General features: G+C 43.7%; 1 protein-coding gene across 6 annotated transcripts in view; it reads right to left on the minus strand.

The window, feature by feature from the left end:
* The window catches only part of atrn (attractin), a 61,087-nt gene that overhangs the window by 11,690 nt on the left and 28,728 nt on the right, over positions 1 to 20,669 (minus strand). Inside the window, exons 25-28 of one of the 6 annotated variants that reach the window (XR_009130427.1) lie at positions 18,386 to 18,447; positions 10,767 to 10,845; positions 7,836 to 7,901; positions 3,391 to 7,775 (exon numbers count right to left, since the gene is read on the minus strand). Coding sequence is in view for 5 of the 6 variants with exons in the window: in XM_058078695.1 (XP_057934678.1) it covers positions 3,276 to 3,383; positions 10,767 to 10,845; positions 18,386 to 18,447 (249 nt within the window). In the remaining variant the exon portion in view is untranslated. The other 5 variants (XM_058078695.1, XM_058078699.1, XM_058078697.1 and 2 more) reach the window with 5 other exon arrangements.

Genomic DNA, 20,669 nt, shown 5'->3' on the forward strand with positions numbered 1-20,669 from the left:
TTGGAAGCTGAAAACCCCCCGATGTTTAAAGAGGTGTCAAACACATCTGCATTCAGGCTTCAGCTAAAACTTTAGATACGTTCCCCCTCCTGCATATAAATACCGATAGGCACTTCACCCCCACCCCGCCACCATAAAGACTATTATCTATGCTGCCCTCACTAAACAGCGGAATTGAAGGGATTGCTCGCGTGCAAACAAGATAACACAACCGGCCAGGAAAGTTTAGTCTGACCTGTTTGGAGAAAAGTAAAGCCTACTTCTTCATTCTACAACATTCATACTAAAATATCCTTAAATCAGCCCAGTGGTCCAAAAATTCATGACCACAATGTTAACGTAACGTGGAAATGACCATGATGTGCTAAGGAGATTAACGAGCATTTTGGTGGGGCTGTCTTACAATATTCAACTATCACTCCTGCAGTGGAATTGTACATCATATGCTCATCTCTACTTGACTACTGGGTAAAAATTGCAGTAGTCAGTAGTGTTGGGCATGTTACTTAAAAAAAATAATTAGTTATAGTTACTTCTCCAGTTACTGAGTTACTCCACTATAAAAGTAACTAGTTACCAGTAAAAGTCACTATTGCCCCCCCTACAGCAAAGACGGGTACCATGACAGAGGTTTGTATTTATTGCAGTGGACAGGTGTCTCTGTGCGTTTGAGTTGCTCACACAAGACTTGGACAAAGTTTTTTTTTTTTTTTTTTTTTTTTTTCGGGGACGTAATGTACATTTTACCTTTGACATCAACAAGGCTAAAGTACCACCCTCAGCCATCTCTGTGTGGAGTTTGCATGTTGCATGGCGTTCTGTGTTGGGGTTTGTTACAACACTGATGATGATTTCCATGTTGTTCTCGCGCAGTTTTTCATGTCAATCAACCCCATGTGTCTCCGGGCAGCACTGGTGAGTGCAATTATTTGATAGAACAAGTGCAGTCAGGAGCAAACATGGCGGCTTCTTCTCAACCTCTTTTTTGGGTTTTCTGCGGGTACTCCGGTTCCCTCCCACATTCCAAAAACATGCTAGGTTAATTGGCCACTCCAAATTGTCCATAGGTATGAATGTGAGTGTGAATGGTTGTTTGTCTATATGTGCCCTGTGATTGGCTGGCCACCAGTCCAGGGTGGACCCCGCCTCTCGCCCGAAGACAGCTGGGATAGGCTCCAGCACCCCCTGCGACCCTCGTGAGGAAAAGCGGTAAAAAATGAATGAATGTGCTCTAAACACCCGTCCACTCAAGTTCTGTGATTGGCCGAAGACGCAATCTTACTAAAACCTGAGCCAATCCTCATTGCTTATGTGGTTATCTCCCCCCTCCCTTGTTGCTCTGCAACACTTTCACGTGAGACACGTGAGATTTATGAAGTAACGTGCAGTAACGGGGTGTCGAAAATGGTAACGGCATTATGCTGACAGTAAAAGTAATTATTTAGATTAGCCGCTACTGAAAAAAGTAACTGTGTTATTTTAAACGGCGTAATTCCCATCACTGGTAGTCAGTAGTAATCGCAAGGAAAATGGACGGCACTATTTGGAGTTGCCCTTCTGTCGTCTGCCCAAACATTCAAAAGATTCATTTGTAAATTCGTTGGCTTGGAGACTGATTGTGTGGAATTGGAAAAGCACCAGCACCACCCTCCCACACCCGCTGGATTAAAGACACTTGATTTTTTTTTTTTTTAGGGAAATAGAGAAGATTAGGTTGTCACCGAATGGCTGTTCCAAAAAATTCAGAGAAGCGTCGGGGTCCCTTTCTTAAATTTCTTCATGAGACTTGATCTCAAATCAAATGTTCAAAAGAAAAAGGGATCAAGATTGTATCATTCCAACGCCGTGGGTGATCCCATGGTTGCTGCTGAGCCGACATGCTTACATACAGTATAATGTGTGTAACGTAATAGCCTGCAAAATCAGCCTTATTGGTCTGAGAATTGGAAATGCGTGTGTGTTTCACTTCAGACAGAAGACAAAGGAGCTGAGGTGAAGGCTACGTTGACCGTCAACATCGACTGACTTATTGGCTCATAATTAGGCCTGCACCAAATGTTCTGGCCAATCACCAATTACCGGTCCTTAAGATACAAGATATCGTGTCACAAGATATCGTGTCAGATTAAACATGACAAGATGTCTCGTTCAGGAAGAAAAATATCTTGTGGATGATAAACACTCAATAAATGAAAATAAAGTACATCATTTTGCCATGTACTACAATGTGATATACTACCATGTCTGTGCATGTTTTTCTTGTCTGCCTCCAAACAGGCAGGAAAAGGGTTCACTCCTGTCAATTTATATTGTATAAATATATTTGTTATTGTGCTAACAGTGTTTTGACAAGTAATTGCTTTTTCAAGCCATGTTGTTCCTTTTTATATTTTGTATGTTCCTTTTTATATTTTATTTTATGTGCACTTTTCTGATGCCTAATTTGCCCGCTTGCTGAAGTTGACCGTGTTTCGGTTTGGCTCATCTTGTTTTCTGCCACTAAATATATTAAAGACGGTACCATTTTTATATGGTATATATACACTTTTCACAATTTAGTTTGAGCTACTTTCCTCCACTACTGGTTGTTCCTCAGCTGCCATTATTTGACTTTTATTTTTAAAGGGTTTGAGTGTAACATCCCAGTACGGATTACCGCATCAATGTGAACACTCCTTCAGTCTACGAAGGAAAGACATCCAGATTATGGATTTCACAGTTTCGGAATTGAAGAGCAAAGTTCTTTCTTCACCTCCAACAGGAAACAGGAAGTACTAACTTGGACCCTTGAACAATGTTTAACACAAGGGTCTGGCAACAATGATGGGATGAATCTCTCTCACACACATACACACACACACACACAATGGAACTCCTCGATTTAAACATCACTCCGCTTGACACACTAATCTCCCTAAACCCATCATTTCCTGACTCTGTCTGCTCCAAATGAAGATATCCATGCTGGATTTAAAAGAGGGCTGCAAACATATTTGCATGTCTGAGCTAAATTCCCTGGACAGCCAACAACTTTTCTTTAGTTTTGATTCCAACAAACAACATCTGCTGGTTGGAAAAAGTTCTGCAGAAGAACACTTTGTAGAATGAAAGAGAACCAGAATACGATCCAAACAACAGCAGCGTCATTTCTTGTTTTTTTTTTTCTTCTCAATTCTGACTTGTGTTGTCTTCATAGCCGCCCTTGTTAGGAAGAAACACTGGCTAGCTGAAACAATCACGTACGTTTGTGAAGAGAGGATGAGAAGGAGGCTCACCTTGACGTTTCCTCCTATCAGGTCAGGCGGCTCCTCGTCTGTCTCCAAGGCAACGTTGATGGTGGCAAAAGGCCGGCTGGCCATTTGCTGCATCTCCCTCAGCAATTGCTACGGAAACAAGAGTTAGACTCCAGTTAGTCACAACGTAAACAATGCGACATCGAGGGCCGCCATCCCGCCATGTCCAAAGGCAGAATACTGTACTAGCATGAAAAATCCACCACAACCCTCCTGACCCTAAACATAACCGCGATCCTGAACCCTGGTTCCCGACTCTTAGCCCTTAAACCTGAACCTAACTCCAACCTCCTGACATGAACTTCAACCCATAACCTGAGTCATAGCCCTTATTTCCTGACCCTAACCCCAACCCCCAATCCCAGCCACCAGGTCCCTGACCCCAACTAACTATGTTTCCGCATAACATCCTATTGGTGACAACCTCAAAGCTAAGCTAAGCTCATCCCCCTTCAGCACGAGCATGCTCTGTGAAGACCTGACCACAGAAGACAAGGTGTCACGGCCGGAATAAAGTCATTACAGTACAAAGAACCAAGCTAAAGGTAAGGATATCAAACAAAAATGGAGGAGAAAAAAACGGCAAGAGAAGAGTTTGACAGGGGACGTGACAGATGATGGATGATGGATGATGGGGGGAGCGGCGAGGGGTCACCCACAGAGCAGCAGCGGTGTTGGGATAGCGGATTACAAGCGGCGAGACACTGGAAGCCATCCCAATCTCTAATTACACCCAACATCTCAGTGGAATTACGATTAGCAGGATTTAGATGCATCGTGGGAGCCGTGAGAGACAAAAAGCCACCAGTTCACGCTCGCTAACACACAAAAAGACGCTGACTCGGCAAAAAAGAAAACCTGTTAGCACATTGGAGAATAACCAAGAACTTGATACAAAAGATATGAGGAAATGAAAGCGTCCTCCAGTCCACGGTGCAGATAAGACAGTGTAAGTGGCTAAGCAAAAGGAAGTTTGTCCCTTCTAGGTGAATATTTATTTACAATTCTAGTTTAATCATCTGGAAAGGCCAGCAGCAAAAAAGTAGGACAAGTGGTGCTGCATCCCATATTGCACTCCACAGAATAGAACAAGTGAGGAAGTGATGCTGATAGTCATTTAGTGGTTTGGCTGAAACAGATTTTTTTTTAATCCACGACTGTCACACAGCAAAGGAAGACCAGCAGGGATTATGTATTATATTCAAAGCGGAATACCTTCCAGTTGTCACAACTGCACTCCAATTTTCTTCAACCCTTCAGGGATGATAAAAGAGGGGTCAAAGTTCAGCGGATTACCATCGGTGCTGTTCTTTATCTGGAACTTCCTTCCTTCCTCAGGATTGGTGAGACCAGAGAAAACAGTATTTCCATGTGTGCCTACAAAAAGTGGAGACTATGGGAATGATCCTGTTAATCAGCAGGGGGCATTGTGGCGCTTGCTTTTTCTGAAGTACAACGCCTACGCCTTTATTTCCGTCTCTCATCAACATGAAGCCAATAACCCAGGACAAGTGAGCAACAAGATATTTGTGTCCAGAGTTCCACGCAAGTTGAATGAGGCATACCAGCATTGAGCATACCATGCATTGTCTCCCTGATCGGTACATCAAAGAATTATTGAAGATGATCTTGGCGTATCGTCAACACCAACAAAACGAGCGACGTTTTCTGGTCTGTTTGCAAAAATAAGTGTGATTTATTTAACATTAAGCCCGACTTTGGTCGTGTGAATGAGTGCTGCTGGCACTGGGGGAGCTGCGGTTCATTTAGGGCAGAGGTGCTCATTAAGTCGATCGTGATCTACCGGTCGATCGCGGAGGTGGTACTGGTCGATCGCGGCGTGACATTAAAAAAATATCATCCCAGCATCAATGCCGTCACTTGATTGATATACAGGGCAGCCATTCAGATGACAACTGAATGTTGCCCTTCGGGTGACCAATCAAATCAAACAACGTCTCTAAGTGCAGCAGAACTTACGATGTCAGCCTATCATCCATCCCAGTTACTTGATTGACATACAGGACAACCAATCAGATGACAACTGAATTTTGACCTTTAGGTCACCGCTCATGCGTAAACAACGATGCAAAGTGCTAAGCTAGTCGGCGAATTGCGAGATTTTAAAGCCCTCGCTAAAGTTTATGGTCACTAAAATGAGTGAAGGAGCTGGACCAAGTAAAAAGGCAAAAACATATCACTTCCATACGGAATGGGAGGTGGACTTTTTTTTCACAATGTCTTTTTCGAAGTGCGTTTGCCTCATATGCCATTCTACCATCGCTGTACCAAAGAAGGGAAATGTGGAGTAATGTGGAGGTAATTACAAAAAATGTTAATAGTTAATTATGTGTGTTTTGCAATATTGGCTCATTTGGTTATGTAAGGTACATCAACATACATTGTACGTACAAATAATCCTCAATACATTTGAAAATAAATAGATGTTTTGCATTTTTGTAGTGGGTAGATCATTTTGACTCGGTCATTTTAAAAGTAGCTCGCATGCTGAAAAAGTGTGAGCACCCCTGATTTAGGGTAAAGATGAATTCCAACTGTGACATCATGAAGCAAGAGCATCATCGCCTCCATTGTGAAATTACGCTACAAGGAACCAGAAAGCTGTGGTTCATTGAGGAGAAACATTTAATTCCAACATGTACAGTGACCTCATGAAGCACAGCATGATCATCACTTTCAGTATGCAGCATATCATGCCTTGTCTTCCTGATGGGCACAGCAGACCCTTGTGTTGCCAGCTATTTAATAATAAATAATGGCTGTGTGTTGACTCATTCAGTGGATAGCAAATCTATAGCGCTCTCCAAGCTGTACACTGACTACTCAAGTATATCCAAGTTAACTTTCTACAAGATACAGTCAAAAGCTTGCAGACTTTGAGGATGATGTAAGGAAAATGTCTGGCTTCGTTCTTCGGCACCAGATGGCAGCTCATCAAGCATGTCTCATCCGTTATTGAAAAATCAATCGGTTCTAGCGTAGACGTGTGGGGTCTGTGGGGTCTGGTGGCCGTTATCCTCCTCAGTCCACGTGTGTTTTTCTGACTACAAGGAATGGCGCTTGGAAAGAAAAATGCTTTGTGGTGAACCTCTAACAAAACCTTGGAAAGCCAAATAATGAGTGGAGAGCCTCTTGTTAAAGGTCATCTCACTCAGCCAGCCTGCAGCGCTCACATCTCCAGCGAGGAATCTGCAGTCCAATGAAGACATCAGGCATGTTCTAGTTACTGTTCTCCTAAACACCATCTTTGGCGATACGCAACGCCTCCTCTGTTGGCCAATTTGCTAACCTTTCATTTCTTTCTCTGTTAAAGCTGCACCTCCTCACACCTTTGGTGTGTGTGTGTGTGTGTGTGTGTGTGTGTGTGTGTGTCTCTTTGTGAGTGAGAGGAAGAAAAGCTGTAACTTGCTTGGGTGAGAAGTCGTTTGGCGCCACCTTCTGGTTTGTATGAACCCAAAAATAAGACGACCCCGCTGTTTATCTGAATAAAATGGCGTATTACATTCAGGCCGATGCAGTATCTCAGATTGACTCCCTCCACAATAAAAATGTGCTCAGTTTCGTCGCATCTTATATCATCGTCACCCAACCAGGAAGTAGTCCGCCAACAAATCCAAGTGAAAAGCGTTGGAGGAAGTTTGCACACGTTTGTAAAGTGCTGAAGTTTTGATTGAGCTTTTGGATCGGATGAAGTGTACCTAATGAAGCTAACATGACTTCATGAATACACCAACCCTACAGGAGGCCTTCAGATTACACAATTACACAAATGGACGATAATTACCCTGCTGGCCATGGCCGTGTATAATGACGGCTACAATAAGACGTCAGCGTGCAAACGTTAGAACAAAAGCGGTGACCGGCAGCGGCGACAAGGAAGCTTGCCGCAGGATCCTCGTCACGCTACATGATTATTATTAGCGTTCAACCTGCAGGATATGAAATTGTTCCATAATTACAATATTGTGACACGCTGGGCTGATGCAGTATGAGGCACCACCGCTGTGTTTCTGCGTGGCGGAGTCGTAATTACGCGGAAGGAACAGACATGTCGTACATACTTATATTCGTTCCCCTGTTTGCCAAGCGTGGTTGACCCGCACAAAGACTATTTTAGTCTGACACTTGAACCAAATGGTGGGACGGCTTAAGGTAAAGATGATTCCACAGCACCAATGTAGGACCAGCCACTAAAAACGAGGCATACTTTACTTTTTGCGTACTATGGAGGTGACAAAGCAAATCACTTGTAGTTCTGATATGAGTTATGCTAAAACCGAGTTGCGAGGGGCACACGGCCTCGGGTTGCACTTATATTAAATTTGGTGGCATTTTCCAAAATCGTAATGAATGTAATATGCATGTATTAAAATGTATTTCACTATTGTCACTGATTTTGCTGATTGGTTGGCTGGGGAGAAGTCACATGGTTAACCTTCAAGTCTTCTTGTGTCTTCAAGGCTAAAAAAAAAAAAGTGTTTTTATGAAGTGACAAACGTTTTTGAAAATGTGTAAACGTACAGGTGGAACTGTGTTGTGTCTCAGCGTGAAGGACAAAGACAAAGTGAGGGGGATCATTCAGGCTGTCTGGAGCAGGAAGGAAGCAGAAGCAGAAATGTGGAACTGGGAATCTTGCTGGATTATGGCTCGTGCTAAGCAGAAGAGTCACCGTCATTGTTGACGAGATCTTTTATATATATTAATAACATTAATATACTTTTTCTCACCAAACCTTCCAGATATTTAACAACTCCATATGTTAAATCTACAACATGTGTGCTCATTACGTAAGGTAGTGTTGGTCACTTTGTAGATATGATATGATAATATGTTGATATGTCATATGATATCAGCCATTGAACATTAAGCTCCCCTACTTTGGGTGTATGAAGTTTAAACATACATGGACATGTTTATTAGAAACATGTCCATGACAAACACTGACATAAAAGCATTTATGGGCCAAATGTTAAAACACACTGAAAACAAGTACATCTACTTTTTAAACCTGATTGGGTAAGAAAACAAGACACAGCTCACATCCATATAAACATTTTTGGAGAGAAAAAAAAAAAACCCAAAAGTGTTTCCACCTTGCCGTTCACAGCACTACACAAATAATAAAAGCCCAGTGCTAATTTAGTCTAAAGGTTAGCCTGAAGAGGGGTGGTGGGTGATGCATAGACGCTAAGAGGAAAGCAGGGCTGAAGGTGAGAGGAAGGTCGCAGCTGAGAGGCTCTTCAGCTCATGAAAAGCACAAAATAAGAGTTCATGACATCAGCTTTCACTGAATGGGGTCCGTTCGCCTCCCAATAGATGCCTCAAAACAAACAAACACAGGTAAAGGACATCATAGAATTTGCCATGACGCATGGCTGCTTTCTGTTTAGCGGAGTGAACAAGACGAGATCATTTTATTTTGGAGCAAAGTAAAGCTCCTTGTCTTTGCCTATTTGTGTCAGGGCTGTCAATCTTGTATCACGGAGGGTGGCATATTGACTGTGGGAGGGTGCTTTGATATTTTTTGAAAGGCTAAAAAATATATTTTTTTAAAAAAGGTATACAGACGGTTCAAAACAAATCCTTGTGTTTTTTATTAGTTGGGAATGTCTGGAAAAATGAGTTTTAAATGGGAATCTGCTTTGCATCTGAGGGTAACCCTTTACAAAATAAGGTCGTCGTTGTGTGTCCCATATTGTAAAGTGAGACCCACCGAGGGTCCAGACAACCCCCAAAGACGTAACGTTTTAGCAGCAAAGACTCCACATTTTGCTCCTTTTTCCCTCCCTGCGATGATGCAAATACTTTTTGTGCAAGTGGAACATAAAACCATATCAAAACGACACTTTTTGCTATGAGAATAGAGTTAAGTTGGACCTACAAACCCATCAACAGCTCCTAAAGGTGTCCCAGTACTCTTCCGTGTGCTATTAAGCGGTCAAGTCAGACATCACGAAACGAGCGAGTATCTAGCCACAGACGGCCGTCAATCAAAGTCGGGTCCGACCTGTGTCAAACCGTTTGCAGCACATAACATAAAACGTGAAGGCGCTTCCTCGGAGGACGGATGGAAAATAAATGGGAGTCGTAAATAGAGCAAATAGTTTCTTTGGAGGCTGTCATCTTAGGAGGCCTAAAGCCATCCTGCAGCAGCTTTATCAGCATGCCAGTGATGGACCAGGACTGCATTCACACCAGGGATGCCAGACAGCACACCCCCTTTCCCAGTACAAAGACTAAACCTTGTGTTTTGAGGCGGCAAAGAAATCAATCCATCCCAAAAATGAATCTCGTCCGTGTGCAGCTTGCACAGCGGCGTGGATTTACTATCCGTTGAAAGTATGTTAACACAGCAATTAGCGTGTAAATAGTTGGTAACAAGTGAGTACGCCTCCCAGTGAGCATGTCCAAATGTGTCCTTGTACCTTTGTTAGCTAAAACTGCCTTCATCTTCTATAGGACATGGAATTGAGACGAGCTACACCACATGGTGGATGATAAGACATCTGAGGCTCTTTCACATTCTGTCCTTCCGCTGGAAGATGCCCCAAAAGGTGCTCTGTTCAGGTGCGGGAGAAACATACCTGGTCACTCCATCGCCTTCACTTGTCATCTTTATCATGTAAAAACCACCACGAGCCCCAGTTTCTGCTTCTCAATGTTACAGTACAACGCTGGAATTTATTTTTCCAGTCATTGAACCGCAGCTCTCAATACAGGCAGCACTCATGCAGGCTATCACGGCGACAATTATCTTGCCAAAAGACCAGAAAAAATTGCACGCTTTGTCTCTGACAATTTAAATTGCCAAGATCTAGGAACAAAATGTGTTTGATGTGCACATACTTGAGGAAGACGACACATGATATGATATGCTACATGCTCACATGACACATTAAACCCATCAAGGATGATGCCATGCTTCGCTGTGTCACAGTACATGCTGGAATTCATCTTTTGCCTCAGTGAAAAGCAGCTACCACTACACTACCACCACCAGGTTTGACTGTAAAAAAAGACAAGTATCAAGTACTTGTTGTCAGCTATTTATACGATAATGGCTGTTTCCAGTACTTCCAGTAGCTGGTAAACTTTGACTGCTATACAAGCTGGACACCAACTACTAGCTTGTCCCTTGACAGGTTATACTGCAATAAAAATGTGAGTGCTGCACGTACGTTTGTGAGAAATCAGTAATAGTTATAGTTGGGGTATAAGGTGCTTGAGTCAAAATGCTTATTTTGCTCCAGAATGATTGGTCTGGGATGCGTCAACAAAGTGGTGCTATGCTGCTGATGGGAGCGAATTCCTCACAAAAACAACAACAGCAACCTGTCGACTTGCTTTATTTTGGCGGCTTGTAAATGTCACCCGGTGCAAAGGAAGTAAAATGATGGCTACTCTGGAGTACGCCAGAAAAAAGGTTGTGTGTGTGTGGTGAGTGAGACCAACCTCTCGTCGCCGTGACGCCCAGCAGCTCTGTTTGATCTTCCAGACGACGGCGGCCACCAGCAGAAGGGACAGGAAGCAGCTGTGGGTGGACAGGAAGTCCAGTCAAAAAGTACGAAAAGAAAAACTTTGGTGTAAACATCTAAAAATTGTGCTGCACCACATGAAAACAAATAATGTCAGTAAGCCAACGGTGTCACATGACAGAGGTGATGGTGTTTAAAAGGAAGAAACAGCATTCTGCACTTGAACATGAAATTCCCACAAGGCCTGAAAGGTGATGACACGTCATATCACTATGTCTGCGAGTCGGGAACACAAACACAAAAGGGTGTTGGGTGTGCGCCTTCAAACACATCATCTACAGCCACCGCTTACAATCCGAACTTCATTCGACGACAGTCACGCCTCTCGTTGATTCCCTGTCAGCATTCACGCGCCGTTCCGCATCGCACCTTCTAAATTTCAGCACTTCCATGACGCGGCTTTAAAAAAAAAAAAAAGGCTCAACGTGAATGTTGCAGCCGAGGTGTCATACTTCACTTCACTTGCTAGAATAAAGAATGCACAATGTAATGGAAAACGACAATGCTGTGACAACGCTCAACACAAGAAAACATAATGATACAGCTTGAAGTCGAACAAAACAGACCCTTAGGCTACCTTCAGCTGAAGGTGTTTTTGGTAAAGTTCATTTTTTATGTAGCTATTGACATTGCCAAAAAAGGCGTTAATGTGAATGGAAAGCGTCCAGGAAGTGGACAATTCTTGGCAATTCCAAGGATTTGGTGCAATATTTTCTTAACCATATCATTCCACGTGGGAGATTAAGATGAAAAAGGGCAAGAACTTTCGGGAGAACTGGACATCTGTTCCCAGGATGGGACATCCAGCTTTGATGTGACCGGACCATTACCACCAGTGTGTGACTGTACTGTAGAAGGGTTCACTGTGAGGGACTAAATAAATAGAATCCATTATTATTAAATGGGAGTGACACGCGCACACGCACACACAAATTGAGTAATCGAGTAAATTGAGTAAGCAGCAGTAAGTCCCCAGTCTAAAGGGGGCCTATTATGCTCATTTTTCAGCCCTTTGTATGGAGTTATGTGCTCCTATAGAGCAGCTCCACACAATAACCAGCACAGAAAAGCTTTTCAGATCTATTACGGCTAAATTTCATTGGATTTTGTGCTTCCTGCGAAAACTGTCCTGTTTTAATTTATTCCACCCACGTCCTGCCTCCAGGCATGCCCATAACGCTGTGGTTGGTCAGACTCCCAAATGCTCGGGAGGACTTCCAATGTTGTGCCGATAGCTGCCAAACCCAACTTTATAGGAGTTGATAAACGGCAGAGGAGTTGATAATAAACAGGGATTTATCTTTTTAAAATGGCGGCTTTTAACATTGATCCATCCATCTGCTGGATCCCGAATCTGTGCTTTGAATTCTAGTTATGGTAAATGGCAATGTTTGTGACCGTGTACTCCTATGTAAAGGGACTCCAAAAAGTGTTTGAAAGTAACCCCGTAAAGTAATTGATAAAAAGTTCATCTAACATTCAGTTATTTCATCCAAAAATGTGGTTAGTAGCCTCATTTAAAGCATACACCCCTTTACGACCCTACCTCTGAAAAGAATCGGAATGGAAACAAGGAATCGGAATCGCTCAAATTCAAACAATGCCCAACGCTAATGGTCTTGTCTCACAAGCAGAGTGTGTCGTGACACCCCCGGTGAGCATGTAAAACACACAAAAAAAAGTGTGCGCCAGTGTTGAGTAGCTGAAAAGTGGGCCTGTTTGACAGGATAGAGGAACGTGGCTGCAGAGAGCGAGAGCTTGAGGGCCTTGTCATGGTCCAAGCTGACAGCGAGACAACAGCCACGGGGCAAACGGCAGCCGAGTGGGCCGAGCTGAATTCCTAAACCTGCCGCCTGCTGCCCTTTTCTCCAGGTTGGCAAACAAGAGCATCGGCACAGTGGCCGCTAACTTTGTTTAATGAACCGCACGGCGACCTGCATGGCAATCGCTGTCCACACTGTGGGTGGCGAAGGGGGGGGGGGGGGGGGGGGGGGGGGGGGGGGGGGTGTCAATGTTAGCAAAGCGTTTGAGCCGAGCGGCTTTTTGCTGCCGTTTGCCGAGGACGAGCTCTCCTCTACTTACCCTCACACACGACTAATTAAGGCAGCTGCCATGACACCTGACAGGAGGGGGAGGGGCCGTGGGTGTGATTGTGTCGTCTCGCCAATTGCCATCTGTGTTAAAAGCCTCCTTGACAAGGAATTGCTTCAGAGGTGAATGGAACGTGGCCAAGGAAACACAAGAGCGGCTCTGAAGAAGAAATGTGGTCTTATGGCTGCACAACAACACTTTTTCAATTAAGTTTGTGGCGTTTCATCCTGGACAAACTCAACTGGGTTTGAATTTGATGGCTTCACAACAAGCACTTCCATTAATTCTGTTATTATAAGTGTACAAAAAGCAAAAGATAACCAGTATGTGCATGTGAAATAAGACTTATGTAGAAGAATACATAGTAACCTGTCGACTATGTACGTATTCCCAAGCGTGAGGCAGATCCTTCTGATGGCTGCCTATCAAAGAAACGAAAGCTGAAGTGAAATGAGACTTGGTAAAATGCTGAGAAAGTGGACAAAGCAACATTGGCTGCCATCTTGAAGGCTAAAGATGGTATCCTTGAACATATAAAATACGTTATATAATGTCATCTATATCTTCTCAAATAACGGCTGCCCTGAGGTAGGCAACTCCTCAAAGGACAGGTTTCACCCCGTTTCCGGAGACCTCCAAGCCTTTTGTCACTAATTCTGTTCAAAACTTGAATGTAAAAGAAAACATGAGGGTCATTTGGGTCGTGGCCGTAAGAACGACATCCCGGATACAAGCGGCCAAAATAAGCTTGCTGAAATAGGCTGAGAAGCTCGGCCATCCGGGAAGAGCTGAGACTAGCTCCTTCACACCATGAGGAGCCAGTTGAGGGCATCTAGTCCAGATGCTTCCTGGAAGCCTCCCTGGTGAGGTGTTCCGGGCATGCCAAGCCGGGACGATGCCCTGGAACTGATAAGAACACCCTGGAGGGATTATGTCTCACTGCGAATGCGTCTGTGTTCTCCCCAGTGGAGTGGGATGAGGTGACTGGAGAACGGGAAGTCCGGACTTCCCTAGACCAGGACCCAGATAAGCCATAGAAAATGGATGGATTAATCAGGCCTAGTCTGTACTGACCAACTGTGTGCTACCTGAGCAGCAGAATCCTTGTCACCACAGCATCATCATCATCATCACAGAGCACCTTGAGGGTCACACCGCATTGGCCCAAGGGACTCCCCACTTCCACCCATTATGAAGCACCGTGTCTTCCTGCAGCTCATTACAGGGGAGGGTGGGGGCGGGGGGGGGGGGCAAAGTGACTGATCTGACTCCTTTATTATTAATCAAGAAAGAGCCGAAAGCCTTTCAGCTTCACCGCAGCACCAATGATGAAGATGAGGAAGAGGAGCAGGCTGCTCCTCGAGCTGATACATCTTCCTCTGGCATCTCGCTGATGACCTGACAAGGAGGTCAACATGCAAAGCCAGCACGCTCAAGAATGCAGAAGGCGGCGAAGAAGAGGAAGATGGAGAGGAATGAAAGAGGGGAAGATGAAGGCAGGTGGAGATGTGTGAGGAATAAGAAGCAGGAAGGTGGTCGAGCAGACGGATGGGCTTCAACAGACATCATGATTGACATGAATGACATGTATGTTTGCAGAAAAAAGGAGCAGCATTCCATGAAAAGAACACCCTGCCAACTGTTAAATAAGGAGGTGGATCCATCAGGTTTGGGGGATTGGGAAGAATGGAATCCATTAAATACCAGCAAATTCTGGAGGCAACTATCACATGGAAAAGATGGTGGCTTCTACAACAGGATAATGATCCTAAACGTACCTTTAAATCCACCACGGACTGCCTCAAGCAACGAAGGCTTTGGAATGGCCTTCACAGTCTCCAGACTTAAACTTCATTGAAAGTCTGCAGGTAGATCTTTTAAGCATGCAAGAACTTGACGCTTTTTGCAAAGAAGAAGGTGGGAATCCCAAATAATAGAATCCAGAGACTTGTAGTTGGTTATAAAACGTATTTACCTGCTGGAGGGGGTCTTACTGTTGCCGTTTCCTGATATTTTACCCATTTACCTGTGACTACAAAATATGAAAATTATTTTTTTCCCACATATAAACCATGTAGTTTTTAAAAGGGGTGCCCTGACTGTACCTGGTACATTTATTTATATTAATATTGTGAAGTCAGCCACACAAAATGTCTGAACTTGAAGGCATCACACAAAACAACATACATACGCTGGCGGCGTTGGAATAGCTCAGAGGATAACAAACTCAGCCGGCTTGTCAATAAACACAGTTAGAACCTCCAACGTCAGGTCGTTCAATTTGGAATTCAATTTCAAAACATTTTTGGAAATATAAACCCCTAAAGTCTGTCATAACTTCAAATCAACATCAGCACGAGCAGAGCTGCGTGCGCTGAAGCGCTAACGTTGTAGTTAGATTTAATCATGCTAGGCTATTTGCTATTTGCTGAATAAAACCAAAATGAACAAAATAAAGGTCCCGCATCTGTAGCTGATTGACAAATAAATACATAAATACAAGGGCTGATTAGATTTTCTTTTCCACTCAGCAACCAACAGCCCTTGTGATAAACTGTTAGCATCACAACTAAACTAAACTCTCCCGTGTCCAGCATGTATGTTCACGCACAACTTGTCAGTTCAACTGTTGGGCCTCGTCAAACTGTTTGGAGAGACACTCACAGGTGTGCTAAACAACCGGCGCTCGGCTTCCCACCGGGGACCGCTGGCATGCTAAAAATACACGGCAAGCATCCGCGTCGCAAAGAGGCTCCCAGCAGAATGTGTTTAAAAAAAACAAAAACAACACAGCAGCCGCAGTGCACCGCAACTGTGTTGAGAAGTTTTACTCTCAGGGGAGGTGGAATTTTCTGGAACATCAGGCCTTACCGCAACACGGGGTGACAGAGACGTCAATCCAGCCATGAAAATGACTTGACAATCTGACAATGGATCTTAAACATCAAAACGGAGCATAATGATCCACCTTTATAAAAAAATAGATGGTGTACCTAATGAAGTGGCCAAAGGGTCACTAGTGTGGGGCGCAGGCAAGCGTGCTGTGGACACAGCTCTGCAGTAAATCTTTCTCAGTCATTTTTTAAAATCAATAACACATTAGAGCGGTTCCTGTACGGATGGCACACAGCCAAGAGATCCATCATGGCCGCACACGCCCAGGTCTGTTCTTGACACATGACCCGCAGAGCCAACCCACGCCCAGGTTTTGGGAGGCGGCTTACGCACTTGGCTTCAGCGACAGTGGTTGTCAGTCAGGCTCATCACCATGGCGACCAACTGATGGCTTGCTGCTCGATACCGTGGCACCACCCCCCCACCACCACCAGCTGTTGACTTTGTGACAACAATGACTCTGGCACTAATTCAATTCAGCGATGCACCTAATTGGCCAATTACACCGTTAATTGACAGTTTATTTACACCCACTCGCTTGACATTTACAGAAAATGTGTCTTCCAGATCCGATATGAATATTATTTCAGCAAGCCTTTTATTCTATCTTGTCAGGGGCAATATTGTAGAAAGCCAACTTGCATACTTTAGCGTCAGGCTAAGGCTTGTGGAGCAGTATGATCAACAATTCACCAGAAATTAGTCAACACAGCCATCATGTGTTTAGATGATGTAGACAAGTGTCTACAGCAGATGTAGGGAACCTATGGCTCGGGAGCCAGGTAGGGCTCTTTTGATGACACTATCTGGCTCTCAAGCGTTTCTTACCACAATAAAAATGTATTTTTGCTAACATTTTAAAGTAAACATCACAGAAATGACTGTTAAAAATAATATTAAAAATCAAAACTTTCTTATGCATTTTAATTCGTCCATCTATTTTCTACTGCAATACGGCCGACCATATCCATCTTTCCTGATGATATTTTCCAGGTCAAACCCCAAAACTTGATTATTACTGGGTAATGCGGTAGTCTACCTCGGTCATTGAGATGTCAAAAAAACATGTAAATGTAAACTTTCCTCCTTTAGTCAAATAGCTAAAGCTGCAGAACCAAGCCTTCTGGTGAAGATGGCCAAAAGAATGAAATACGTGTACTGAATACGGTTCAAAACCATGCAGCAGCAGAAGTTGCATTAATGGCAGCAAGTATTTGATTTATTATTGGACACTGCGCTGCTCACGAAAGTATGCTGGCCACACCCCATTGGCGTGGGGTAGTGTGCCTGGTCTACGTAATTAGAGCCCATTATATCTAAAACTGTTGGTCTTACATAAAAATGCACACATTTTATTGCATTCAATGTTTAAAAAAATGTATATGGCTCTCACAGATACACATTTTAAAATATCTGGCCTTCATGGCTCTCTTAGCCAAAAAGGTTCCCGACCCCTGGTCTACAGTCTGACATGGCGGTACTAGCGTGCACGAGTGCTGCTGGCACTGGAGTGAACTGTGTTTCACTGAGGGGGAAAAAATGACAATGTGAAGCACAGCATGATCCCCTTGGTTGGGAAGCTTTCGTGTTGATGACAGTATATCATGTCGAGGGGCAATACTACAGAACGCAAACGTGGAGGTACATCAGAGTAGTCAGTGTAGACATACCATCCAATGAAAACAAGTCACATCTTATCAACAGCTGGCAAATCAAGTGAGTGCGCCTCACAGTGAACATGTCCAAATTGTGTCATTGGGGTGAACATTTCATATCACTGCCTTAATCCTCTTAGCCATGGAATTGAGCAGATCAGGAATTGGGCAGGTTATTCCTGGAATCCTCTCCCATTCCCCCACATGACATCACTGGTGGATGGTAAGACACCTTGTGCTCCTCCAGCTTCCTTCCACTTGAGGATGCCCCACACGTACTCAATTGGGTTCAGGTGTGGAGGAGATATACTTGGCCACTCCATCACCTTCATCTTCCTCTGCAATAACACTTGTCATCTCAAGGGGGGGTGTTTGTGCTCGTTATGTTGGAAAACTGCCAAGAGGCCCAATTTCTGTTTCACAATGTCACAGCACATGTTGGAATGAATCTTTCACCTCGATGAACCACAGCTCACCTGGTGCTTCAGTACTCGTGCATGCTACCAGCGCTGTGCTTGACGCAGGCAAGAAAATCTTCCTGAAGAACCGGAAGATTTGCCAGTTTTGTCGCTGTTGGCAATTTAAGTCGCCAAGATCTTGGGAAAAAATGTGTTTGAAGAAAAAAAGAGAGGGGATCATGCTCTGCTTTGCAATGAACCACAGCTCCTCCGGCAGCACTTGTGTGCTCTACCAACATGCTTGACTATATACACAATTATTTTATACTCATAAAAATAATCTGTGGTGTATCATAGCAAGTATAGTTACTTGCTACTGTATGTAGTGTTATACTTAGGTAAATGCTTATTGATAACTTTGTAGTAAAGTGTAAATACAGCCAAACACACACACACCAAAGGCCAAGAGCACTCATGTTGTCTACTGGCATTCTCACCTGAAGAAGGTGACAAAGAACTGGACCAGGTCCATGAAGTTACTGTGCTGGGAGAAGGCGATCTGTGGAGGAAAGACAGGCAGTCACATGATGACGGCAAGCATACGTACACGTTCTATAAATATTAGTGCTTGAACACTCGTGGTGGGCAGAAGACGAAGATAAAAAAAATAATCATCACAAAAGCAATTGTATTACTGCCTTAATCGTGGTTGCCAGGGGCAACATTTTAAGTGCCGCACTAATCCACCCTCCCGCTAAACTCCTACACATCCACCATATTACACTGAAAAGCACGGCTGCCATGACACCACAACGCCTCACTCTGGCAGCATTGCGTAATTGCAGCACACTCCACCTCCCCCTGCGTTCCTGTCCGAGGTGTACCTTGAGGCCCAACTCATCAGCACTGCTGCTTGTTATTCCTCAGCATGGCCAGGATTAGCATACAGCTGGAAGCGAGGGATGGGGGCCTGCGAGCGTGTCAGATTAGTCTATGAATACTTCATATGTGATCAAGATATGTGTATACGTATATGTATATGCATGTGGATGGGTCGGAGTGTGGAAAAACGACCAGGCACAAGAGACACACTGAAGGGAGGGGACGGGACTTTGTGAATTCATGACCATTGATGCTTTCCTGCACACTGAAGAATGTCAACTCAATACAAACTGGCAAGGTCCCATTTTCAACAATTCCAAAGACGCAGTCATGAATTGGAATATTGACATAGCTTAAAAGTGCTGTTAGCAAGGCGCATGGGCAAACGTTTTGTGTTTCTGTAACTTTAATGCGCATGTGATCGGTTTGTTTGTGACAGAATTTGTGTCTCCAAGAAGTGGATAATGTACACACTTTATCCACACTGTAACTCTGCACTTGCCCAACTTAATCGACTTCATACATCACATCCAACAGGAAAACTGCACTCGGAATTTTGCCCACCGTCCATAATCCTTATATGGGACAAAAACACACAGTTTCCCTTTTCTGTGCGTTGTATATAGTGAAAAACACGGGGCGCTGCAATTCTACCTCTGTCGACCAGAGAAGCCCAAAGGGAGGCTGACATCATTGCAGCAACCTGACAGGAATAATCAATCAAATGCTTTGCTGGGACTTAATGCATTATGGGAAAATGGTAAACAAGATGTTTATTTTAAATTGGTACATACAGTATATACATTTATAAAGGTACCTTCAGTGTGTTAAGTTATTGTGTGGTGAGTTTAGCAATACTGTAAAGATGATACCATGAAAAAAGTAGTGGCTTATTCAAAAGGAAATTAAGGGAAATAACGAGTGGTAATTGCTGCAAATTGATGTAGCAATGTGTTTGCAGGCCGTGACGTGCTAATGGTTGAGGTGCTCACTAAATGTTTGGGGACTGCACACTCACTGCTTGCGACTGCTGTGAGGCGTGCCAGATCTCTCGGCAGCAACCGCAGCGCAATATATGTTTTGACTTTCACGTCTCCAACTACAAGTTCCTACATTTGTAATTAGTCACTTTGGGGAAAATAAGTCACCAAGAAGGTTTGGAAAGTCACCAGATTTAGCGAGGAAACGGCCAAGTTGGAAGCACTGGGCTGCGTGTGAGACTGGAAGGAGAGGAAAGCCAATTACGGATGGAGAATGCATGACGGAATTCTTGATAAAAAAAAAAATCAGAGCATTAATAATAAACAAGAAATGATTGGAAAAAAATGAGAGAGGGGCTGACTCTGCAAAGACAATCAAGGAAGGGTAACATTTTTTGTTACCCTTTTTTGTTAAAATGACAACTTTGACAAGTTTATAAACTGTGTAATGTTTCTGACTATTCCAGACACCAGACTATTTTTTTTACTGCACGAAGAGGCAAAATGGCTTTGGATGGCCAACCCATGCCCTCGATTGCCGCAGGGGGTCAGTGAGTAAAAATTTAAAAAACTGCTTGACTAAATTTGCTGCGAACACAGATTTACGCAATGCGATCGAATGCCTCACCAATGACCACAGCAGGCAGCACAGTGCAGTGCAAAAGAAGTTGATCATTGTTCTGTGTGCATTAGATGAACAAATATGTACGTTTGACAATGACATTATTCACTCCAACTGTTTAATCTTGAAGATCATTTATATTGTGTGCTAAATGAGAGCTGCTCTTCTTATGTGGCACTGTGACTAATTAGTGCGTTTTTATTTATGCCTTATTGGGCGTTGCGACACTTTGTTGGGCGGTCCTTCAACACACCAAGTGTCACACAGATGGAGACTCATGTATTACTTTTTCAGACA

This window comes from Doryrhamphus excisus, chromosome 7 (genome assembly GCF_030265055.1).
Source record: "Doryrhamphus excisus isolate RoL2022-K1 chromosome 7, RoL_Dexc_1.0, whole genome shotgun sequence".
Classification (NCBI taxonomy): Eukaryota; Metazoa; Chordata; class Actinopteri; order Syngnathiformes; family Syngnathidae; genus Doryrhamphus; species Doryrhamphus excisus.